Source organism: Poecilia formosa, unplaced genomic scaffold (assembly GCF_000485575.1).
Source record: "Poecilia formosa unplaced genomic scaffold, Poecilia_formosa-5.1.2 Scaffold64, whole genome shotgun sequence".
In the NCBI taxonomy this organism is placed as follows: Eukaryota; Metazoa; Chordata; class Actinopteri; order Cyprinodontiformes; family Poeciliidae; genus Poecilia; species Poecilia formosa.
The window spans coordinates 1,235,764-1,249,535 of NW_006800003.1; the positions used below are offsets into that span (position 1 = coordinate 1,235,764).

Here is a 13,772-nt window from a genome sequence, read left to right on the forward strand (position 1 = left end):
CTTTATCAAGTCTGGGGCGCGGGGGGGGACTACAGATCGTTTTCCAGTCAGTGGACGCGCTTCATGCTTCATCACTCTCAAGTTTGCTGTCATGACGGCACTCTTCGGTGCGGATTCTGTTGTTGAGGGAAGAACACTGTTGGCTGTTTTCACAATCTGTGCTGGTGTTGCCAAAGTAAGCACAGAGTTGTAAGAGATATGTTTGTCATTGAGGCAAAGAGTGAGTGAAAGCCAGACTCTTACTCAGCTGCCATGGAGGCAGATTGGAGTAAAGTCTGTTTTTATTTTGAGATTTTAAAATATCATTGATTTATGATACTTTAACTCTAAGAAGTAAGAATGTTCATTCTGTAAGGAATACACAAACGCTGAGTTCGTCGCTAGTAACTCTGATGTCGCTAAATGCTAGCACAGTGCATATTAAACATGCTTTAAAATGCAAACTTTTTTAAACATTTTTGTTTTGAAATGGTGAAACTTGAAAGTGTCTTCCATGCAACAGCATGGTGTCGCCTTTGCTGTCACAAGTAATTAGCACTAATGGCAGGAAGGACAGAAATGGTCCTTTTGAAGGTTTCACTTATCTTGCATTATAATTAGTAAAGTCAGAGCCGGTCCAAATCCGATGGTCATCTTTACAAAAACCAGAGTTCATAAAATGGCTGCAAATTTCTGACCAGTCTCTTTATTGTACTCGCATAATATCTTGTGTATTATGAAGTGTTCTTGGCATTGACTAGGTTAATCTGCCTATGAGGAGGTGTAGTGCAGACATTGGGTGTGATTAGTTAGGACATGATTGCTCATTTGGTGACGAGCTCCCATCGTGACTTTGATCAGCCTCTAATTAGCTTGCAGAGAGAGAGGGGGGTCTCCTCCCCCAGCACCTGTCGCTGGGACTCCCTGTGTGAATTCATTTTTTTCTGCACTCTGAAAATGTTCTTCCTTTTGTGGCAGCTTTTACTTATTAGTCATAATTATTAATTTTAATGAGCATGTCTGTTAACTTTAACATTACAGCCTGAATATTAAAAACCTAACAGCTTTAACACATTTTGACGTTTTGCAACTTTACAGTTCAGTGTAGTTTGTAGAGATTTTATGTTAAAGGCCGACACAACTTATTTAAGGAATCTCAAGTGGAAGCAATGAATACGTTTTCAATTTTCTTGGCAAAAATCAGAAAAGTGGCATGCTGCCCTTTTTTCTTTTTTTTTCTTTTTTTTTTTTTTTAAGAATACGGTACCCATAAAGTCCAGTGTAACCCTTTGCTGTTTACAGAAGTAGCAAATAGTCTACCTGCACATCGTACAACCTCAGAGTAAATACAGCTGATTTGGAAAGGTCTTCTGCGATTTTCCATAACATTTGTGAGCGAGCAACATCACAGAGACCGAGGAACGCAGCAGACAAGCCAGGGATAACATTGTGGAGACACTGAAAGCAGGGTTCGACTATAAAACAATATTCCAAGCTTTTGGCGAGCAGAGAGGCACAGCGATTGTGGGAGAACGTTTTGAGGGAGCTACTGTCAGTCACGCACTTGAGAAATCATTCCTTTTTACAGAGGAGCTGCAAAAAAAAAAAGAATAATGTTGACATAAAGCCAAAAGTATCATTGTTTAACGTTTGCAGCAAGCCATGTACTGTACATATTAAGCACAGGGAGGAAGTTGATCTGGTTAGATGAGAGCAAAATTGCACATTATTCTGAAAGCAACATCCACAAGTTCATTTGAGAATCTGTGACAAGAAATTTGATGTTTACCTGAAGCTCTCCATCCGAGCCGGCTGAGCTTGAGCTATTTCTGATGTGTAAAGCTGCTGGAAACAAGCCCTAAAGTATACCTTCAGAGTGTTGACTCAGGGAGCTGAATACAAATGCATGCCACAAATAAAAATATGAAGTATTTTTCTTGCACTTTATTCAAGTACATGTTGGTCTATCACCTAATCCAAATAACGAAAGCATGAAAGAGTTACAGTGGCGTGAAATGATGTGAAGAAGATGACAGGGCATTGATTCGTTTGCAAGGCACCGTGAATGTGGTTGCAAGTGATATCGGTTGTGCTGATTACAGAAAGTCGGTGCAGCGTGAAAAATTAAAACGGTAACGGCAAACAAAAATAGTTTCTTTGAGCAAATTTGCACACAGATGTTATCGACGCAAACTTCGACCTCCAGGGATCGGGAACCCTCTGAGCAGTTAAAGCTGGTCAGACGTTATTCAAATACTGACAGCTATAAATTTGTATATTATCCATGTATTGTTATCATGCCAACCCTAAAAATGTTAGACTTTACAACACTTAACTGTTTCATCAGAATCAGTGTAGCAGATGGTGAAGAAAAACAAAACATGGCCTCAGAGAAACAAGCGATTACCCCAATGGTGAATCTTTTTTGTTTACTCGTGAGCCGTTAGGACTAAGCATGCAGGTTTGCTGCTATTTAATTGGTACAAAGGGGAATATTGCTTGCCTTGACTTTTTGATTTTAAAGACCTTGACACAGAGCGCTGTAAATTAGTAAGACTTCTCCAAACATAAACCCTTCTAGCAGCTCTTCCTAGAGAAGTTGGCAACACATAAACCACAGAGATGTGGGATTGTGTTTGTCAAACTCAACTTGTTGATTCTCCATTGGCCACATTCTTCTGTCTGACGAACAGCTCTCGTCTGATGTTTCTCTCTGCTCCTGTAGGAGTTGATGACCAAGCTGATAACTGAGACTCCAGACCATCCAATCCCATTTCTTATTGATCACCTGCAGACCAAGCAAGACAGCCCGGGCAAACTGCACAGAGCTTTCTCTGGATCAGCAGCTCTGTGGGCACAGAGTTCCCCAGGTTGGTAAAAACACACACACTCACACACTGACACTCACACATTACCTATTCTGTGTTACCTTACCTTGAAAGTATGAACTTGCGTGTGGGAAAAGTAACTGACTGGATTGTGATGTAGCTGCATGCTGGAAAACCAATGGGATTGGCTTGCTCCTCTGCTCAGTCACAGTGCTAACCAGTGTTAGCAACACACAAAAAAAAGTGCAACTTTTCAGAATTTAACAATTGTAGAAACATGTCTCCTAATAAACATTGTACAGCCCTCAAAATACCTGTGTTAGATTTTAATGTTGGGCTAATGAGAAACTAACTTTAAAAACCTCCTGATGATGAAATTTTGGCTGAAGTCAGATGTTCTGGTTGATTTTGTTCTTAAAACTGAATGAAAAGTATTTCTTTGGAAATGTTTCCTGAGATTTTTCTTTGAAATCATGTTAAATTTAGGACATATCTTAGCAAAAGTGGTTTAAACATTTATCGCTTTCATCTTAATGAGGACTCTTGCCACCACCACCATGTTGTGTTTATGCTCATGCACAGATTTAGTTTTTCCACATTACTTTATTTAGAGATGTCAGAGTGAAGGGGCCTGAATGCAGCTTCACACACCACATTATTTTTGATCTCTTTTTCTGAACTCTTTCCTCCCACTTTCATGAAAATACATTGATGTGTGTAGATGTAGCATGAGGAAATCTGAAAGGGCATTTTCCAGATCAGTATACATTTACATCCAAAATATCCAGGAAGCTTTCCACTGCACAATATGTACAGATCCAAATTTTTCTCAAGACATGCTGTCCCTTTCTGTCCCCACAGAAAACAAAAACACTCGAAGAGAATACAGCAACTTTGAGAAGCCATGGCAGATTACTCCAAAGAAACCAAAAAAGTCAAAGAGTGACCTGGCTGTGTCGAGCATCTCTCCACCGTCACCAGAATCCAAATCTTGTGAGTTTAACTGCAGTCATCTTTAAGAGTTTACCTTTGTGACTGTTCAGTTACGATCGATTGTTCCGACTTGCTCGCTGTGCTTCAGATCATGAAGTTGCGCAATTTTAAAACATGTTGTATCACTTGTTTCCCCAATTACATGCTCCGTAGACTTTCATCTTCATTTTAATTTTAGATAATTATGTCTAATTACAGTTAGTCACAGTGTCCTCCTTCCAGCCTCCTGGAGCCCTGCGGATGAGTTCATTATAAAGTGCCTCCTCGTTCATTTTCTCCCCTCCCTTCCGCTACGCACTGAAGTGAATTATTCACAAGCTCCTAACATACTCGCAGAATAAGATGTAGAAACTTGGGTACTTTCTCTTTTTTTTTTTTTTTTTTTTTTTTTTTTTTTTTTTTTTACTTCCTAGCAAGTTTGGGAATAAATGACCATAACTGTGACATTTGAATGAAGCATGAGGCTGGAGGCAGTAAGGGCGGGTCAAACGGGAGAGGCAGCAGAGCCACAGACTGCCTCAATAATTTAACACCGTGCTCCGTCACTGCCAGACCAAGTCTATTTTAGGCTGTGGTCGGAGGAAACGAATGTGGAGATGAGCGGAGAGTGTGCAGTCAGCAAATTGAAAATAAAGGAAGCCAATAAAGATTCTTTTGTAGGTGTTGTGCATCGCAAGCATGCTCAGTATGAACAATATTAAAGCTACAAGTTGGAGACATTAAATATGCAGGAATAGGAGCCTGAGCGCACGGAGATTATGAAAAATGTTTATATCAAAATAGGGTTGATTTCAGTGTTTTCCGGGCCTTGATGCACGTTTTAAAAACAAAATAAGAGTATTGGAAATGGTTGTGTTGTCAGACTTTATTCTCAGGTCCATTTTCTAAATTCTGATTCCTTCTTTACACTTGCCTGTCCTACCGCCCACACATGGGCAAGAATCAAGTCAAAACTTCTTGCAGGCCTAAACAAAAAAAAGTCAATCAATTCTTCTTTCTAATTTTTTACCTGCTCAACAATAAACTAAACATGTAATATTTTAACTTAGAAAAGTGGTTGTGGGCTGTGTAAAATATTGTAGATCAAAAATGTAAAACGGGTTTTGTATATTTGTTTCATTAAAAGAAAGAAACGCAGTTTGCAAATTCCTTCTAGCAGTTTTTTTTACTCAGGATTGACAGCTGGACTAGGTAGGGTAAGTCTTTCTTGTAAATGCTGTTTTTAGTCAAAATTAATTGAAACTAAACTGTTGCACCAAGTCCACTGTTGAGTAAAAGTCACTCGATAAATACAGTCTTATTAACTATGAAATTAAATAGGAAGTGAAAAATGTGGGTATTGCACCGATTCTTTGTTTTGTACATAACATTTTACTGTAATATGATTTTATTTTGTTGGTTTAAAAAAAAAAACAACCTTTTTCCCAGATGATAGAAAAAATACTCTCCATCTGCATCAGCCTCTTGTGCTTCGAGGCCAAATTTGAATTATTTATAAATTGTGGTTTATGGCCACTCAAAATCAGTCCAGGAGTTGCAAATGGCTCCCAGGCCACATTTTGGACACCTCTGCTTCATGGGTTATTACTTTCCACCTTATTTCCTGTCTTTACGTGCTGGTGTCACTACTTCCTGTCTCGTGTCCTTTCTTTTCCTCCTCGTATTCTTCCTCGCTGCCTTGATTCTGTCCTTCCTTCATTGCTTTCCTCCACTGTGCACTTACTCCCTTCCTATCTTTCCTTCATTTCTCTCTTCCTGTCCTCTAGATGTAGCCACCTTTAATTAATCATGATCTCTTTAAATTCCAAAGTGAAGAACTGAGGGCCTGAAAGTTTAGTGTGGAAAAAAAAAAAAATCTATAAATTTAGCCTGAGAACTGTAGGAACCCCAGGGAGAGATCGGCCCAGTAGGGCGATAAAGAGAAGCAAAACTACACTGCAGCAACACCAAATGCCTCATGTGGGTTTATGCCTCGCATGCTCGCTTCTCTGATGTAAGCTATTAAGAGTCAGCGCAACCCTTTGTTTCTGCAGTATGACACAGAGCCGAGCACAGAACAGAACAGCCCATTTTTTTTCTCAAAGCTAATGAAATATTTTTTTTTCTTTTTCCCCCTCCAGCCTGGATTTGCCAGAAGCATTTGCTCTGTGCTTACAGTTATTTTAACACCAAGCAGCTTAGTCAGGGTAAACAAGAGCAGAGGACAACAGACTGTTGCAGCTCTGCTATCAGATATACACTATGGACTAAATTTGTGCTTGCAGGCTGTTGCTTACTTTGTGCAGGTTTTTATTTACACATTTATTATACTCCTTCTAATGTGCTTCAGAGGTTTTATGAGCCATTTGCCTTTTTGATGTTTTTTTTTTTTTTTTTTTAAAAATATTTTCTCAAACAAAACTGTGTGAGCACAAGAATGTTGAATCTGGAGGATCCGTGAAAGACTGTCGCTCTTTCCCTTTCATTATTATTGTTTGTATTAAGTGATTTATAAATGACCCGTCGTTTAGAAGCAGCTCGTGCAGGATCTCATTGCGGTATGTGGATCATTTCCTGAGTTGTTATGTGAATCAAAGACAGTAACAGCATCTGTCACCTGGCCTCAAACCAGAATGATCAGTCCCTCTGGAATGACTTTTCTGCCAGTGCTCCATTTCACATCATCTTGCTGTCACAGTAAGAGAACTGGTTTTACAGTTTCTTGCCCTGAAGACATCATGCCCAGTTTGAAGAAAGATGGTGGCAGCATCATGTTGTTTGGATGTGTGTGTGTGTTTGTTTTTGTTTTTTTTGAGCAGGAAATATTCTAACAATTGATGTGAAGCTGAACAGAGCTATAAAAGCAATTTAATTTTGGAGGAACTTCTGCATGTATATTACCCTCAACCAACCATGACCACCTTGAAACCTGGAGGTGGCAGCATCATGCTGTGGGGATGCTTTCGTTCAACAGGAACTGAGAGGTGGGGCAGAACTGATGAGAAGTAAAAGTAGTTCCACGATATTATTGACAGAGGGGCTAAATTCAAATGCAATGAAATGGCAATAAAATATAGTGAAGCTAGTGGTCCTACTATAGCAAACTGTGTAACATTTAAAGCTGAATACTCTAGCAAGGCATTTAGTTTGAGGGCTTTTATCTTCGAGGGCAAAACAACAGTTTTCTTTCCTGCAGGCAGCCATTCTGTCTGTCTTTCTGTTTGTGATCTCCAGTGCCGCGATCAGTGGAGTGCCCGTCCTGGGACTGGAGGGAGAGCCGGGACTTTGATGAGCTCAGCCACATCTTGCAGGAGAGCAAAAAGCTTGGCAAAGCCCTGGAGAGCCTGTCACGAAGTGAGTGACTGCACATCAGCAGACTGCATGCGTGTGTCGTGCCCGGCTGACTCTTATACTTCTATATGCACAGTTCTGGGTGAAAGTTTCTGAATTTTTTTTTTTTTTTACATATTTATGCATGAATATAAGAGATGATGTATATATTCAAGGGTTTTTACATTTTTGCAGTTTTGGAGTGTAAATTTAAAATTTTAGGCAAAAGTAGACTAATCTGGGTTACCATAAAATAGACTGTATAGTATAACAATAATAATAAAAAAAGAATGTTTTAGATATTTGCTCCTAAAGTAATAGTGCTGTATCGTAAACATACAATATAATATCAGCTGAACCACTTGCTTGTGAAATAATGGGTCATTTAAACAGGTGAACTTTCCGCTGCACTTTGCATCTGTATCTACTGTTTATTACTTGCAAAATAATAATAAAAGCTGTTGGTACAGCTTTTTTTATTTTTCATGGTAAGGTTTCAGAAGTGTTCCTTTGAGATCTTGATCCATACTGTCATGACAGCATCATACAGGAGCTGCAGATTAATGACCGACACCTGTTGCAGCTGAATATTGTTATTGAAATCAGGACTATTTGGACCACACTGTGCTTTTTTGTTTTTATGTGCTAAAGTCGAGTTTTAATTTTTTAGATTTTTTTTTTTTGTACTTGTTTTTTTTCTTTTTTGTGAATAATAGCCTACTTTTCCTTTTCTCAGCTGATGGGAGTTTTACCCAGTGTGGTTTTCTGCTGTAGCCCATTGGTTTCAAGATTTATTGTTGTGTTCAGTGTTAGTATTCTGCATAACTTTCTTCTAACCTTTCTATCATTTTGAACCAATATGCCTGTTCTCGTCTGACATCTGATATCAATAATGCATTTTCATGCACTCAACTGCTGCTCACTGGATCTTTTTTTTTCCCCTTTTTAATTTAACTCAACTTTTTGAAAAAAAAAAGTTTCATCTTATCTAATTCAGTATTTATTATTTGGTGGTGATTTCTAATTCATAATCTTTTAAAATTAGATTATGATATAAAAATTATAATCTAATTGGAGAACATGGCATTCATGTAAGTCAGGAAATGACTACAGTTGGCGCAATTATTGAAAAATGTCTGAAACAGCTGGAACTGTGACAAACAAGGCTGAATAGGGTAAAAAGTAAACTTCAATGCATATTAAAGAACTGCAGCACAAGACGGCATCATGGGGTAATTTTTTTTTTGTCTTTTCTTTGTTTTCAAATAAACCACAATTTATTGTAAATCCATGGGGGAAAAAAAACTAAATGACTGAAGCAGATGATCTAAAAAACTCTTTCGAAGAAAAACCAGATTTTAAACTGCTTTTTTTGCTTCCCTGTGGTGTTAAATTCTGCTGCTATTTTCTTTGCAGGCATTGCCATCTCAGATGAGCTTGACCAGGTAAGCAGATATTAAACGGCTAAATATTGCTAGAATGCATGTCACGATATTAAATTAAAAAGATTATGTATCATAATAGAATACCAGAGTTCTTTTTTTTTGCTTGATGAATAGTTGAGCCCAACATTATTCATTACCCTGTAGACCTGGATATAAATTGATCTTTTAATTTTTACCCTCAGGTTTCTTCTGACTGGAAGCCATATTAATATTTTGGAGTGACCCAACCGCAGTACTGACTCGAGTCTAATAGAAAGTTTGCATAGGCTGCTAAAAATTAGGGTGATGGGCAAGGAGGTCTTGCAACCTCACAGACTTTGAGCTCTCCATTAAAGATAGATCGTCGGAAACATTCAGAAGGCTGGTCACCATTTGACGAAAGATTCTTGATTGCTGAAATGACTATTTCCATTATTTACCAATGGAAATAATATGGACATGCCACTTATTAGTATAAGGAAAACAGATGAATAATAGTTTTTCAACACCAGTACTCCTTTTCCATGGTCTTTGATTGTCTCCTATGAGACGCCTGTCTCATCATAGACGAACTTCTTGCTTGAATGAAAATCGTTTGGGAAATCTAAATCTGCCAGGGCTATGAATCCTTTTGGGCTTTACTGTATATGAGAGTAACATCCCAGTAAGCATGTCCTACATTACTGTCTGCCGCTTTGCTGTGCTTCTCACTCAGAAACTTTGTTCCCCAAGTCCTGCCTTTGTCCAATTCTCTCCCAACACAATAGTGCAGCGGCAGCCGCCCAGGCTGGAGCGGCTCCATCTGGAAGCGATGGCTTGTGATGGAAAAACACAGCATGTTCCGACTAGCACATTTTGTTAAATGGGACACTGCATTTGCAGCATATTTTTGAAGGGATTACATAGAAAAATGCAGTGAAGAAGCAGAGGTGGTTTCCCCTTTATATCGAGCTAAATGTTTCTGGCCGTCTTTGGGACAGAAATCTGGCAAGTGGGATGCGTTTTTTGGGGGGTTTTTTTAAACCGAATTGTTGTTGAGTTTCCAGCAGCTCTGTTCCTGTCTGTGGCCGTTTCAGCATTTTCTGGGGTACAACGCAGTTCAGCGTCCCCGGGTGGTGGGCGAGTGGGTCGGTCGCGAGGACACAGACGCGGACCCGCTGGCTGCCGAGATGCTGCACCCTCCCTTCCCCCGAGCTAAAACCGAAGTGTGCTGGAGCGGAGAGAACAGCCCTGTTCGAAGGTTGGTGACCCGATCTGTGTGGAGGGAAGAAGAAGCTGAAAACTTTATAAAGTTCAGTGAGCTGATGGTTATTTAAACATGAGGAGGTAGTCTTATCATTGTGCCAGCCTGAGGAATGCCCATCTGAACGGCTCTGATAATCCCATTTCAAAGGCCCGCTCCAACATGCTTGCCATGATACTGCCTCAACCCAATTTCACATTAAAGCTAACCTCATTTCTCTGCCCTCAACGGCATTGGAATTTGTGTCTTGTATTTTGCAAGTGTCCTCCACTGCACAAGATATCTGTATCCTGCATCGAGCTTTCCGAAAACTGACTTTTTAGTTTTATTTATATAGGGACCGTTTAGGTTCAGTATTTACTCTCTCACTGTTCAGTCTTGTTTTTTCTTTCTCTCACTCTCGCATGCTTCAGGTCATTAAACATGATCAAATTTCAATATCAGATGAACAAAGCCTGAGTTGTGACAGAAAGCACTTTGGAGGTGATGATGTTTTTTCCTTATAAAATTAAGTCATTAAGAATAAGTCTAGCCATTTAAGGCTAGACTTTGATTAGGCTTTTTTTTTTTTTTTTTTTAAATCTTAACCATTCCGAAATGAACTCGGTGATGTGCTTTTAAATAACAATTCTGCAGCCCTACCCCGTTTGCAGAATTGGAAGTTTTTCAGCTTCAGATCAGAAACTAATTGCTGGATATTTTCTTTCAGGATTTTCAGGTAGCGAGCAGAATTCATGATTTTATTAGTTACTGAAAGTCACCCACATCCTGAAGTGCAAAGCTCTTATGAGTTTATGGAATACTTTTCTCAAAGGCCACATAAACATTTGCACCTTTTTAAAAATTTTATTTAAAAAAATAATTAAAACACACACATTAAGATGTGTTTTTTTGTTTTCCTTTTTAGAAACATGAAATGTTAAAACATTAACATTAAGTGATGTCAATAATACTTTAGATCTTTTTGGTTCTTTGATGCGTATCTCCACTGGTCATTCTCTGTTTATGGATGAATCTATGAGAAGACGGATAAAGAGCCAGAAGTATTTTCTATGGAAGAGAAATAACATGTTTTCTTTTTCTCTTTCTTACTTTATGTCATTATACTTGCAAACTATTCAGGCTAAAAATATCAACTTTCCCCTATAGGAATGAATGAATATCTCCATTTTTGTGAGCCTGCTTTTGTTTCCCTCTTTTCTACTTTAAACAAGGCCCAATGTGAACCTCAAATGGCACAAAAAGTCAATTTATTAATTTATATTATATTTCATTACGTTGGTCATCATTCAAATAGGTTTGTGGGAAACAAAGGCTCAGTAATAGTTCTGATGGCATGGTGGCTGGCGTTCAGGAGAGGCACTCAAGAGTGAGTCTTAATTTGGATCCGAGTATTTTTGCATGAGTCAATTTGCACTGTGTGTGTCATATGACTGGTATGACTAATTAAAACAGGGAAAAATATAAAACCGCACATCATGCACAGGCTTCGGCTGACACAGACACGGGTTATCCCATTACGACACTGTATGGGTGGATTGTACGGGGAAATCGCTTGGTTTAACTGGGAAATGGAAGAGTGTGTGGGCTCACTTTGAGACCCGTGGAAAACCAGCGCTGCCATATCCTGAAAATGCCAGCTGAGCCTAATCACATTTCTTTAATGCCTCTAACCTTTTATTGTAGCTCAACTATCAGTGCTGTTTATGATAGAACCTCACATCCTGGGGCTAAGGACTCTCAGCCCAGCACATCTTAGGAGTTTCCCTGCTGACACACACCTTATTTACTTGAGTGAGTGATTAACGGGTTTCGGCCCTTGTTGGCATGCCAAGAAGGTAATGCAAGGATTTGAATTAGGTGTTCTGGAGCAAAGGCGCTCAGAACTTTGGGCCCTGAGGGCTAGGAATGAGAACCACTCTGATAGCAGGCAACACTGCCAACTCAGCAAAACCACTGATGAAGATTTAAGATGTATTTAGATGATTAGCTTAAATTATATTTTCTCATTTAACATGTAACGGCAACACACATTGTACTTGGTTGTCTTCTTTAAATGTATTTATACTTCAAAGTTGCAAGAACAGATAACCTTGTTTTCAAGCGTCATGTTGTAACCAGAGTTTGAAACCATTAGAGCTCAGCTTCTGCAATTTGAAAAAAGACCAGGAGAAAGTATTTAACTGCACACACAAATAAGCTGAAATAATAAAGTGCTGATCGCTTATATTGGCCTATTTTCCTGCATGCTTTTTGTCTCCAGCGGTAATTCTCTTTGTCCCTGTGTTCAAGCAGATGAAACATCTGTGGTTAATGACTTGTACGGTATCAAGCTAAACCAATTTAATTAGCACAACTACCACACAGCGAGTATGACAAAGTACAGCATCAGTCATCTTTTGACCCCTTTTTATTAGCTGTAAATAGAAGTCATTAAATGAAGATTAGGATCTAATGAATACTCTTGCAGGGCTATGATCCACAACCCTCATCCAGATGGATATAGAAATACATTTTCCCAGTGTAGAGCAGAAGCTTGCCCTACAGAGAGTTTATTGTAAACGAAGACTGATTTGGGTTAGTCGGCGATAACTAAATTTTAAATGAGAAGTAGCAAAATTATTTTAAGTAAAATTGGTGGGGAAAAAAAAAATGTAAATCCTTTTATTTGTTGTGCTGTAGTGAAAGGAAACACAGAGGAAGATGCATTCTGTGGGTGCATTTCCAGAGCTGCAGCCTCTCAGGATGACGAATGTTAGACATGGATTAAAAATGAACCAGGAATGAGAAATGAAGACGTATAGAATAAATATTAAAACAATAGTATACTATTATGAATGGGCTACCCGGATCTAGTGTAAGGACATTAGAACTGGTTTATGTGCTCTACTTTCTTAGTTTTAGTCTGACCTGTACAGAGACTGTTGCAGTAATTAATTTAACCAAAGAACGAATGATATTCGTTGCAATTTTGTCTTCTGGCTTCTTTTAATGCTCATTCCAAATCACACAATATTGGAGGCGCCACTGGTTTTCTGGTGCTGACTAAACGGTACAGCGTTACGCATTCAGCATAAAAACTTCAGCTTGACTTCCTGTTTGAAAGTTTTGTTTCTTAGTTATCAGTGCCTGCGCCACAAATCATCTCATCTTATCTTCTCTCCGCGAGCCATTTATAAGAAGGTGCAATCCACCTTTGTGATACCTGAATTTATTTTATGTCTACTAAGCAAAGACTGCAGTCGTATAAATCTGAACCCAATCGAGGCAAAAGCAACATTTTGTTTTTTATTGGGAATGCTGACTTGGCAGAGCCATACACCCGATGGATTACAGATGCAGAGGATTATGCTGACAGAACTTTCTAGCACCACAAAAACAACCAATTCAACTTCTAAATATTTTTCTAGAAATCATGTTATTTTGGTGTAATTCTAAGGCTATTTGCTCTTTTTTTTTTCTGCCCCTAGCTTGAAGATGGAAACAAAAAGCAAAGGGCTAAAGGAGCAGCAGCAACATCACAAGAAGCTCTTGGCAGCCATGTTGTCCCAGGACTCCTTTGATTCGGTCAACAGTCCCGCCTCCTCTGTCGTAGAGGAAGAGATTGAGGACGAAGACGATGCCATGGAACTTCTGGGTAATGTCACAGCAATGCGCTACTTTCCAAACCGCAACAGATTTAAACTGATTTGTCGGCAAAATGTTTTCTGGTTCAAGCTGAATCTTAAATGAGACTCAAACATAGCCATTAACCACAATCTGTGAAGATTTCTGGTTCTTATGGTTTCAGTTGTTTTGCTCCGTTATCTCAATTTCTTTTCTTTTTTTTAAACTTATTTTGGATTAGTTGTAGCGCTATTTAGCTTATCCCTGTGTTCGTCTGTTTATTTTCCTCAGCTGCATTAAGTTCCCAGTGATTGTTCTACTTCTTCGTGATAAAACCCACTTGTTCCCTGTCCAACTAATCACACTCCTCTATATATATATATATATATA

General features: G+C 38.9%; 1 protein-coding gene across 1 annotated transcript in view; it reads left to right on the forward strand.

Moving 5' to 3' along the window:
• The window catches only part of cunh8orf34 (chromosome unknown C8orf34 homolog), an 84,773-nt gene that overhangs the window by 15,805 nt on the left and 55,196 nt on the right, over window positions 1-13,772 (forward strand). Inside the window, exons 2-7 of the mRNA XM_007554571.2 lie at window positions 2,705-2,849; window positions 3,669-3,800; window positions 7,014-7,133; window positions 8,526-8,554; window positions 9,610-9,773; window positions 13,247-13,413. Of these exons, the coding sequence (XP_007554633.1) occupies window positions 2,705-2,849; window positions 3,669-3,800; window positions 7,014-7,133; window positions 8,526-8,554; window positions 9,610-9,773; window positions 13,247-13,413 (757 nt within the window). The remainder of the gene's footprint in view (window positions 1-2,704; window positions 2,850-3,668; window positions 3,801-7,013; window positions 7,134-8,525; window positions 8,555-9,609; window positions 9,774-13,246; window positions 13,414-13,772) is intronic.